The 12352-nt window shown below is 37.0% G+C and overlaps 1 protein-coding gene across 1 annotated transcript in view; it reads left to right on the top strand.

The window, feature by feature from the left end:
* Positions 1-12352, top strand: part of RBL2 (RB transcriptional corepressor like 2) — a 43894-nt gene that overhangs the window by 14317 nt on the left and 17225 nt on the right. The window contains exons 5-12 of the mRNA XM_043435144.1: positions 294-422; positions 1783-1943; positions 2036-2100; positions 2687-2873; positions 7232-7398; positions 9547-9656; positions 10391-10494; positions 11561-11698. Of these exons, the coding sequence (XP_043291079.1) occupies positions 294-422; positions 1783-1943; positions 2036-2100; positions 2687-2873; positions 7232-7398; positions 9547-9656; positions 10391-10494; positions 11561-11698 (1061 nt within the window). The remainder of the gene's footprint in view (positions 1-293; positions 423-1782; positions 1944-2035; positions 2101-2686; positions 2874-7231; positions 7399-9546; positions 9657-10390; positions 10495-11560; positions 11699-12352) is intronic.

Below are 12352 nucleotides of genomic sequence, written 5' to 3'. Positions count from 1 at the left end.
TCAAAAGAAAAACCAGTGAAAGTAAGTTTGGACAGGCATTTAATAAATGCTTATTTAACAACTATTAAGTGAATGGCATTTTTAGTAAAGTTTTGGTTTTTCTTAAACTCTTAGAAATTTGTTAAACAGTAAGTAATATTTCAAAATGTAAATTTGCCAAAACACTTTCTGTAGCTCTTGAGTCAGCCCTGCATATTGTTGTATAATGTCATTTTAATTAAAGGAAGAAATTATTTTTATAATATTGTAAAGTTGATGCAGATTTGACTCTATAATTGTTTATAATCCTGTAGGTAATTTTCCCATGATTAGTGATGATTTGGTTAATTCTTATCATCTTCTGCTGTGTGCTTTGGACTTAGTTTATGGAAATGCCCTTCAATGTTCCAATCGTAAAGAACTTGTGAACCCTAATTTTAAAGGTAAGTTTGTAAATCAGGGACTCCGGTGACTCACATGTCTACACTATGTTTACTCTTGGGGGTTGTATACATAGTACAGGTTTCCTAGCATCAGAGAACATAAATGCTTTTCCACGCTTCATCACCATAGTTATCCCAGAGTACTGAGAACTAGGAGTTGAGCTCTCTGTAAAAATATTTGTAGAAAGAAAAATTGCAAATACCACAACGTTTTAAAAGTGTTAGATGACAACTTTAGAAGTTTCTGAAATATATACTCAATGAGAAGAAGGAATTTAGAAATCTGGAGTAGCAATGATGACATTCGAGCTGACGGTGGTTTTGTGTGTTGGCAAGTTTCATGCCTGACACATAGGAGGAAGTCAAAGATTTATTGAAAGATTTATTCATTCAAATCTTTTCTACAGAAGAGGAGTACCTATGGTTCTAAAATAATTAAAATGCATTTTCAGCTCTAAAAGGTATGTGGAAATGATAATTATTTTGGTAATGCATTTAGTAGGCTTTAAAGTATAGAATTTCTATGAATGATACACAGTAAGAGGCCAAATTATGATTTATAAAGCAAATATTTTAAAAGTACTTATTGAACTAGTATGTAATGCTGTTGCTGCTTGAATAATACTTTGGTAGGATTCTGAGTGATTGTCAGTTTTGAAGTGGTTATGATTAGAATTTCAACTTGTCTGACTCACGAGGTAGATTTTTAAAGTTAGTGGAGTTAATTAACTTCAGTTGCTCCTGGTTTGGTAAGCCTAGAGTTCTCCGTATTCTGTCCTTTCATTTATTTTCTTCCTAACTCCCTTTTGTGTTTCTATATTGCTGGTCCCCTTCATTTTTTCCCTCTTATTTATTTATTATTGTTATTTTTTTTTGCCTTGCATTGAGTCTAGGGCAAGGAGGGGTGTAAAGTAATAAAAGCATCTTAAAAAAAAAAAAAGAAAAAGCATCTAATATAATTAAATCAAAGTATATGAAGAGTATGCACTTTGAACAGTAACTTTTCTCAAAGTGACTTTTTTATTTGAATGTAACACTTCTTTGCAAAATTTTATTTTTCTGTTTTGTAGATATTATAGTAGTATAAAAAATAATTTTTTAGTTTTTCTTTTTTAACTATCTCCAGATAGATAACTGGATAACTGAAATCTTTTGAGTCATAATAAAAGCTTTACTTCTATTTGCTATTTTTGAAGTGTATTTAAATGGTTAAATTAGTACCTTACACTATTTCCTATACACGCATGTGCTAACAACTCATGTGCTGATTAGACTCTCTGTTATTTATATTTTAATTTATTACAGTTAGGCTTGTTGAATGCTACCTGATATCCCTGTTCTGTGCTTTTACCCTTCATAGGTCTATCTGAAGATTTTCATGCTAAGGATTATAAACCTTCCTCCGACCCACCTTGCGTTATTGAGAAGCTGTGTTCCTTACATGACGGCTTAGTTTTGGAAGCAAAAGGAATAAAGGAACATTTCTGGAAACCTTATATTAGGAAGCTTTATGAAAAAAAGGTTTGTAAGTAGTAAAGAAATGCTTTGAAAATATTTTCTGAGTAAAGACTTGATTTAATATGATGACTTAAGGATCTTTTTTTCCATCATAGCTCCTTAAAGGAAAAGAAGAAAATCTTACTGGTTTTTTAGAACCTGGGAATTTTGGAGAGAGTTTGTGAGTACTTCTGTTATAAAGTGTTTTCATACTTTATGTGCTCAGGGAACGTCAGAGTTTAATGTTTTTATTGTTTGTATCCTGGAAAAATAGAATATGTTTTATGGCAGAATATAGGGACGCAGTAAAAAAATTCTATCACCTCTTACTCAAAGCACATGTTTTGAAGTAGTTGAAAATTGTGTGGCCGTTCTTTAAAGTTTCGATAGTTAAGTTTTGGAATCATGATTTTTGAAAGAAATCCTTTTGGAACTACCCAGGTGGTGAATGATGATGTAGAAGCACTGAGGTCTTCACAGGTGCCTGGAACAGCCAGGAGAGAGAACTCGGCTGGCAGCTTGGTGCAGGGCACCCACCCTGGAACACTGTCAGCAAAATACACTTCCGGTGCAATGCATGAGCATAGTGGAGCACCCTGCATTTTTATACTCCTCAGTTTTTATCTTAGTGATCCCACTGAAATTTAACTTTCACAGAACTGTTAGAATTTTTAGTAAATGAAAACAGTGAAACAAGTAGCCTCATACAACCTCAAATGGCAGTTCTGCGAGTGTACATTTTGTCTGTTTTTTCTCCCCCCCTCTAGTAAAGCCATCAATAAAGCCTATGAGGAGTATGTTTTATCTGTTGGGAATTTAGATGAGCGGATTTTTCTGGGAGAGGATGCTGAGGAGGAAATTGGGACTCTCTCAAGGTGCCTGAATACTGGTTCAGGAACAGAGACTGCTGAGAGGGTGCAGATGAAAAACATCCTGCAGCAGCACTTCGACAAGGTGAGTCAAGCCGTGCCAGAAGGTGGGCACCACGGGAGCAGACACGCCCGAGGCTCTGCTTCATTTCGGCAACTGTGTGTGTGTGTGCGTTTTACTGGCTTCCAGTACGGAAAAGAAAATTCACATCCTACCTATTGCAGTGGAAAAGGTTATCTCTGTCTTTATTATTTTAATTTTTGTTGACATTGACTTTCACAAGTTTTGGTTAGAGCTTCGGAAAAGAATTTAATATACATGTCAACGAATGCCTCAGGCTGGTTGTTGGTTTTGAAAAGATGGGCCAGGAATATGCAGCTTTTACATACTGAACATAGTAGGCATTTTGAAAATGATTGACCCGAATTAGTACTTTCATCTAAGACACTAGGGAAACTGAGAATATGTAGTCTTTAAGAAAACTCTCTTAAACGGAGTTTCGGGATCATGTGTCATATCAGGCAGGATGATAGAGACTGAGAGTTTCCCTTCCATTGTGTGGTGTTCATAGAAAATAAGCAACTTCTGACAGGTACTTCCAGAGGCAGTATGGCTAATTCCAAGGGGTCACTCACCTGTAAGACCAGACTCAAGGCTGGTTTGGTTTTTTCATTCAGCAAATATTCTCAAGATATTCTGTATACAGGTTGTGTCCTAGACACTGGGGCTACATCAGTGAACAAAACAGCTATGAATATTCTGTTTAATATTCTGGTGTGGGGAGATGGATAAGCAATAACCAAACAAGTAAATATATAGTATATCAGAAGATGATAAATGAAGAAAACTAAAATAGAGTAGTAGAACAAAGTATTGAGGAGAAGAGAGAATGGGTGGGCCTTGGGCTCCTGGGTGTAGATAGGGTGGTTGGAAAAGGCGTCTCTGAGGAGGTAGTATTAACGCAGACCTGAAGAAGGTGAGGAAGCAAGTTACGGGAGCAGCTGGGAAAGGTATTTGAAACCAAGACAGCAGCAAGCACAAAGCCACTAGGTACGAATCTGATTGGCTTTTTAAAGGAACAGTGAGAACACCAGTGTGGTAGAAATTGAATGAGTGAGAGAAACATGGCTAAGAAGTGAAGGAGGGTGGACCAAGGGGACAGGCCAACCATATAGGGCTGTGAAAGCCATGAGAAGAGGTTCACTTTTGCTCTGCTTGAGAGGAAAGCCATTAGGAAGGTGTTGTAGAGAACAGTGACTGATGGGATCTGGTTTACATTTTTAAAAGGGCTCATGAAGAGGTGGGATGGGGCAGGGGTGGGAGTAAGGAATTAAGAGGCTATTGCAATGATTCTGGTGATAATTCATGGTGTTTTGAATCAGAGAAGTGGTTGTATTTGGGCTCTGTTATGGAGACAGCATCCACAGAATTTCTTGCGCAAGTGTGCAAGAAAGAAAACAGTGAGGACTCCAGTTGGGTGTATGGTATAAAAGCTAATGTCCTTACAGATGTCTGGAAGGTCTTCAGTGATCTAGCCCCACTCCCTCTCTGAATTCGTCTCTCACCACCTTCTTCCTCACCGTTTCCACTCATGTCACATTAACCTCCTTTTTCCTTCTTCAGATATGCCAGGCGTACTCCCAACTCAGAGCAAGCTGTTTCCTTGGCCTATGGTGTGTTTCTTCAAGATACTCATGTGGTTTACTTGTTCACTTCCTCCAGATCTCTAATAACCTGACTACGATATAAAATAATAACCACCAGCATCCTCCCATCATACCTCAAGACTTCTTTTCCCTCTTACTCTGTGATTAGTGTTAGTATTAATCACTGTCTGATGGTTGGTAGATAGGTAGAAAGAAATGTTTATCTGAAGATGACAGGTAGAGAAAGACAGAAGGAGGAAGAGGGGAAGGAGGATAGACGGACTGGGACTGTTCATTATCTGTCTCCTTGCATTAGAGTCTAAGCTTCAGGAGGTCTGTGACGAGTGTTGTGTTCAGTGCTTGTAGGCATTACATAATTATTTACTATTGACAGTTATTGAGGGAGAAAGAACAAGTCTAGGGGGGGTGAAAATCAAGAGTTACAGTCATGAGCATGTTCAATGTGAGATGTCTTTTAGACATTCTAGTAGAGGAGCTGAGTAGCCAGTTAAGAGATACACAAGACTAGGGCTTCCCTGTTGGTCCAGTGGTTAAGAATCTACCTGCCAATGTAGGGGACACAGATTCAGTCCCTGGCCTGGAAAGATTCCACATGCTGAGAACTAAGCAACTAAGCCCATGAGCTGTAACTACTGAGCCAGCATGCATACAGCCTGTGCTCACAACAAGAGAGACCACCGCAATGGGAAGCCTGAGCATCGCAACAAAGAGCAGCCCCCACTTGCTGCAACTAGAGAAAGCCTGCACGCAGCAACAATGACCCAGTGCAGCCAAAAAAAAAACAGATAAATAAATCTTTAATAAAGAGAGAGATATAAGACAAGAGTTCACAGCAAATGTAAAGGCTATATATATAAGTACCTGTGTGTGTGCGCTCAGGTGTGTCTGACTCTTTGCGACCCCACGGCCTGTAGCTTGCCAGGCTCCTCTGTCCAGGCAGGAAGACTGGAGTGAGTTGCCATGCCCTCCTCCAGGGAATCTTCCCGATCCAAGATCAAAGCAGCATCTCTTATGTCTCCTATATTGGGTTCTTTACCTCTAGCACCACCTGTGAAGCCCATATGTAAGGACTTCACACACACATACACATAAGAGTCATTAGGATACAGATGGCTTTTAAAGTCATGGAATTAGGAGACGTTACCTAATAGTATGAGTTGACAGGCAATAAAAGAGGTCTAAGGAGTTAAAGACTCTTCTTGATCAGAATGCACAGGAAGTTTTAAGCTAAGAACTTAAACGGGGCTACCAAGAAGCCCCATGCCGACCTTGAGGACTGTGGGCAGGAAGTTGTTTGTGGTTGTCTTACCTCATTTCCTTTGTGGAAGCACTGCTGCCTGTAGGCACCGTGGTGAGATGCTGCTGGCTGCTGATGCTGCTCCTCCCAGGAAGGCACCGGGTCATATACAGGGAAGACGGTGGCTGCAAGAAAAGCTGTCCAGGGACTCCGCTGGTGGCCCAGTGGTTGAGACTCGGTGCTCCCAATGCGGGGGGCCCAGGTCTGATCCCAATGCTGCAACTAAAGAACCTGCACATGGCAGCCAAGATCCCAAGTGCGGCAACTAAGAACTGACGAAGCCAGGAAAAAAAAGCTGTTAGGTACAGGGGGAAATCTTCTGAATGTAGTTAATCTACCTAGATCATCTTAATGACCTAAAAGAATTATAGAATTAACTTCTTTGAAGCAGAGTGGAAGTCTTGGCTCTACTCTTAAGTCACAGAGAAAGCGTATAGACTTATTTCTGTATAGTGCATTTCTGTGTTTTTCTGTATCTCGTGGAACTCGAACAGTTCTGTTGCCAGGTAAAATTTTTGGTTGGTGTTTTTACAACTGTCTCTGGAATAAATACATTTACTACATAGGGAAACATAGTCCGTCTTGAGTATTAAAAAACTCTTAAGCCATCTTAACCTTTCAGAGTTTGTTGGAAATATAGAAAAAGATATTTTATTAGACTATGTATTCATGCTTAAATTTTTTGGCATCAAGTTGTATCTTTTTCATTTTTGTGTTTAAGAATTTCACTTGAACTTATTTCTCTGAAGATCTGTCTGCTTGAGGGGGGAAAACCTATGATAGATTCTAGAAACTAAAGGAGGGACAAGAAGACTAAAGAAGGCTCTTCTGCATCAGGTTGTGTTCTACATCTAGGAAGGTTTGCTTTATCCTCTCTGTGAAGCAGATTGGATTATTCAGATGGGCTTTTGTGAAATCATGGATTTCATTTGGGCTGGATTTAATTTTCAGCTTTCTTTGTGAGTCTTTGAATAATTACAAAAATAACAATAGATGGAGTTATGAAATTATGTTTGTCAGAGATAGCCTTAATATTTTCATGCTTCTTTTTGCTTTCAAGTTAAGTTTTGAAGGAGGAATATTAGGGAACTATTCTTTATTTTAAACATTAACTTTTTTTTTTGTCTGTGCCACATGGTGAGGCTTGTGGGATCTTAGTTCCCAACCAGTGATTGAACCACAGCCCTTGGCAGTGAAAGTTCAGAGCCCTAACCACAGGACTGCTGGGAGAATTCCCATAAATATTTAACTTTTAAGAGACAAACTTCTTGGTTGGCTAAAGTATAGATTGTCCTTTAACACAATTTCACATGGATAATGATGTCCCTTAGTGGTGTTATATTTAAATTCCAAGAAAGTGGTGACATTTGAATCACTAATATTTATGAATAATATAAAGTTTGATTGGCTTGAATTCCCGTTTATGAAGTGATTGACAGTCTCTTTGACCTAAAATAATGTTCCTTTCCCCCCTTTAGTCTAAAGCACTTAGAGTCTCCACACCTCTTACCGGTGTGAGGTACATTAAGGACAACAGCCCTTGTGTAACTCCAGTTTCTGCAGCTACACACAGCTTGAGTCGCCTTCACACCATGCTCACGGGCCTCCGGAACGCCCCGAGTGAGAAGCTGGAACAGGTCCTGAGGTTAGTTGGAGCCCTTCTTGCCTTCTAAGATTTGGTTGTTGACTGTCTCTCAAGTTTTTATTTTAATATTTTGCCATATGTGCCTTAATTCACCCATTGAAAATTTTATATCAGTGTTATGCTCAGTTCTGTTCTAGGCCTTAGAGGACATAGAAGGTATGAATAGAAAATGATCCTTTTTTCTCAGTATCTTAGTCCATTTGGGCTGCTATAGCAGAATATGGTAGGCTGAGTATTGGTGGCTTAGAGACAACAGACATTAATTTCTAACAGTTTTGAAGGCTGGAAGTCCAAGATCAAGGTGCTAACAGTCAGTGTCGGGTGAGGACTGCTTCCTGGTTCGTAGACAGCTGTCTTTTTGCTGTGTCCTCATGTAGCAGAAGGAAGAAGGGAGCTCGCTTGGGTTTGCTTTATAGGGGCTCTAATCCCATTCATGAGGACTGCCCCCCTCATGACCTAATCACCTCCTAAATGCCCCACCTCTGTACATTGTCACCTTGGGGATTAGATTTCAGTACATGGAATTGAGGCGGGAGTAGGGAGGGGAGCAGCCAGGGACACTCAGTTCATAGCTCTCAGATTTTTTTAAACATAGTTCAGGAGACAGTAACTGATAACACTACATACTGTAGAATGAAACACTAAACTATCTGTTATCAATTATTCTATCTTAAGATTTCAAGGAAAGAAGGATCAGTAAAGATGGGCATCTGTCAAAGGACTTCAGAATGAGGATTGAATCTGAGCAAATTTCTGAAGGGTGGGTCACATTTGAAAAGATAGCCAGTTAGATTCACAGCCAATGTAAAACCACTGTAACTTTTCTAAGTTCTATAAAACACCCTTAGCCTAAAAAGGAAGTCAGCTGCCTTTAGTTCCTTTGATCTGTCTGATAACTAGTAAGAATATCAGGGAACTTTAGTGAAAAACACAATAGACTGAATTTCATTACCTGTGCATAATTTTTAGCAAATTTACTTGACAAAATTACCTCAAAGACTGCTCCTATTCCTAAACATTTATGATTTAATGACATAGACCCTGTGGGAGGCCATAAAATTTCTGGCAGTATAGTATAAGAAAGCCCTATATAAACATACAGTAATTTCCCACTCATAGCCACACATATTAAATACCAAGGCTGATCACTTTTCCTGTACATTTTTAAAAATGAAGTCTACTTTATTCATAAACTCGATTGTGATTGACACCCAATAGGCTTTTTCTGTCTGACCTCTTCCTAAGTCATATTTCTCAGATGAATCTTGTTTACCTAGAAATCAGAAGCATTTTATAAATACATTTTGGAAGACTGTCAACCTCTGTGTCTTCCACATCTCTTTGCAGTCTCTAACTAGGTGTAGCAGCTTCTTTAATCTTAGATACCATTAGTGGGGTTAAATATTGCCAGTAGATACTAGGTAGAACCAGAGAGTCCTGGTTTTGTAACCTCTGTGTGTATTCATAAATAAAATTCTGCTTACATGTGATATTCAGTAGCCATTAGTATCAGGACTATAATTGATTTTTATTTCCTTTATAATTTTCTAAACTTGCTACATTTCTACAATGAATATATATGTTTATGATCAAGATAAAAACATAGTTATTACAAAAGCCCACATGGTGATCATTTATATTATGCTTCTGAATTGAACATACAGTGCCTTTCAAGTAAAAATAGAAAAATCAATGAAATAAACTTCATTTTGGAGGAAAAAATGTAGAATGCCAGTAATGATTTCTATGACTTTGTTGTAGTATAGATTATATAACCCTTCATTCTGTTTTCTTCCAGGAGTCCTTAATAAGAGTTGTGCTGCTATCTGGGGAAAGAGTTGAGGGCAATTTTGTTTGTCAACAGTGATTGCAGATGTGTAGGGTAGGTGGGGGCCAGTCTCGCTCACCAAATGGGCACCGGTCAGAGTTGCTCCATGGAATAAATATTTTTCATTCAAATGGTAATTCTAACAGCTTTGATAAGGAAGTATGGGATTGCCTGGATTAATTGGGACATGTACAGTTTCTGCTCAAAGTATTTGATATTTACAGGTTAAAATTACTCTGAAATTCCAGAGTTGTAAACAGTTTATCACTTTGTGACTTGGTAAGACACTTAAATAAGATAATTTCTTCTTCTTTTTTTAGGTCATGTTCTAGAGATCCAACCCAGGCTATTGCCAACAGATTGAAGGAAATGTATGAGATATATTCTCAGCATTCCCAGTCAGAGGAGGATAGCAGTAACTGTGCTAGAGGTAAGGCTTAATATTATCCATATTGTTTTCATTTTTGAAATTTAACTATTAATGTTAACATTAATCTGGATTTCTTTCTTGGAAACTGAGTCAGAAATATGTAGAAAAGATTTGACTCTAGTCTGAGGGCCACAATACGGATATCCAACTTTTCTGTCAACCAACTGATTTCTAGGCTAATCTCAAATAAGAGAGAAATTTTAGATTGATAATCTTTATTATGTTGGACTTCTGGCACTTAAAAAAATCTTTAATTTTCATTTGTAGACTGGATATTAAGTATAGAACTATAGTGATTCCTCATAAGAACAAGGACAGAAGATATAACTGTTACCTGCCCAGGCCTGTTCTTGGAGTTGTTTGATGTCGTGAAGTATAAGTACCAAATAGGAGTGCAGTAGCAAGCCAATTACATACTTCTTAGCATAGAGCTGCTCCATTTGGAATTTAAAAAAAGAAAAAAAGTGTGATCTTGATGGAATGCTATTACAGTTTTTATGTACAAATTTTATTTCCAATTTTAGAAAAATTTCATGTTACTATGAAGAAAATGTTAAGGAATTTTAGGGACAGTTGAAATAGTAGCTCTGGGAAGTACATACAAATATATGAAGTGTTGGGGTTGGTTTTTAAATGGTATTCTGTGGGTAGGGGATGGGATAGACCCTCATTTTCCATAATACTTATGTTCTTTGCATGTGATTTTTGTGGTTTTTTTTTTATTATTTATTCAGATATTGCCAGCAAACATTTTCGTTTTGCAGAGATGCTTTACTATAAAGTATTAGAATCTGTTATTGAGCAGGAACAAAAAAGACTGGGAGACATGGATTTATCTGTGAGTAAATAACCGATGTCCTGAGCAGCACAATAAAATGTAGTTCCCTTTCAGCCCAACCCACCAAGAAAACAGCCATTATTGAAAAAAATAATATATGACTTTGAAGGAATAAGATTGTCATCTAAGGAAACTTGTGTTCTGAGCCTCTCATCTCCAGTTGCCCACTTAGTGTTTCTCATTGCAGTAGGCTATGTGTTATCACTTAGAGTTTCTGTGGGCAATAAGACTCTGCAGTCAAGGTTAACACATTCAGACTTAACTTTAATTGAGGTTTTTAAATAACATGGAGTTTTAATTCAAGCCTTGTATAGAATAAATTGAGTATTGACTATATAGGAATTTAACATAAATATTTAACCATTGATCTGTGACTAAGGTAATTTTTCTAGATTGTGGAAGTAATGCTTACTTTTAATGACCTCAATAAAAATAATTTTAAAATAAATTAACTTTAAATAACATTTTAGTGAAAACTGTAAAATTGACACATAATGGTTCTGACTCCTTATAACTATCTACACTGCTTTTATTCTGTATAAAAATATGGCTGTGTATACAATGGAATGTTAGCCATAAAACAGAATGAAATTCTGCCATTTGCATGGTGTGGATGGACCTAGAGAATACTAAGTGAAATAATGTCACTTACATATGTAATCTTAAAAGTATGCAAAACAGAAACAGACTCACTGATACAGAAAACAGACGTGTGCTTACCACGGGGAGAGGGAAGGAGGAAAGGATAAGTTAGGACTGTGGGATTAACTGTACTAACTGCTATATACAAAACAGATAAGCAACAGGATATACTGTATAGCACAGTGCATTACAGCCACTGCCTCATAATAATTTATCTGTAGAGCATAATCTGCAAAAGTACTGAGTCATGACACTGTACTCCTGAGGCTGCTGTAACATGTGAATCACCTGAACTTCAGTAAAGTAGTGTGTGGTTGTAGAAACTTAAAAGGCTGTTTCAGGACAATTTTTCTGTTTTAAATTTTGAGACATACAGAAGAGTATAAAAATGTTCCTACATGTTGAAACTTTGCTTTTTTTATAGGGCATTCTGGAACAAGATGCATTCCACAGATCACTCTTGGCATGCTGCCTTGAGGTCGTCACTTTTTCTTACAAGCCTCCTGGGAATTTTCCATTTATTACTGAAATATTCGATGTGCCACTTTATCATTTTTACAAGGTATTTTTGAAAATCTGATACTGATGAGGAAATTATAGAAGAGAGTAACATCTTGTACTTAGTCATCTAATCCATTTTAATATGGAAGTACATTTCTTCTGTTTTTAATTACATATTTAATAATTGCCACTCTAAATGGGGAGCAGAGAAGAAATAAGAGTCTTAAGAACTATATAAATTCTTTTAATGTGTATAGACCTATTTTGTATATAAGTTTCATATGATTCCTCCATTTATCTGATAGTCTTTAGAATACTTTCTTTTTATAAGGTAAGAAAGTTTATAAATAGCAAATTATCACTAGCTAATCATGATAGCAACCTTCTTTTTAATTTTATGACAATTAAATGAAAGTGTCTTTCAGAAAAGAACTTTTCACATGTTATATAGAGGTACACAGCACTAATTTGGTTTCCCTTTTGATATTGATTTAGTATATAAATTTATCTTAATTCTCATACACTAGTTAAAACTAATTTTTATAGTGGCATAGACTGCTCAGTTTTTAAATATCACATTTTGAGTCATGTTTCTTAATCTCAATAGAGCATGTTTTTTAATTTAAAGATTTTTGAAATGTATTACCTTACAAAAGATTTTAGATGGTTCATACCTGCAGTTTAAATAATTATTTATTAAGGTAATGAAATGAAG

The sequence above is a fragment of the Cervus canadensis genome, chromosome 18 (genome assembly GCF_019320065.1).
Source record: "Cervus canadensis isolate Bull #8, Minnesota chromosome 18, ASM1932006v1, whole genome shotgun sequence".
Taxonomy (NCBI): Eukaryota; Metazoa; Chordata; class Mammalia; order Artiodactyla; family Cervidae; genus Cervus; species Cervus canadensis.
Note: the sequence above shows the minus strand (reverse complement) of the source record. Positions and strands in the feature narration are given on the sequence as shown.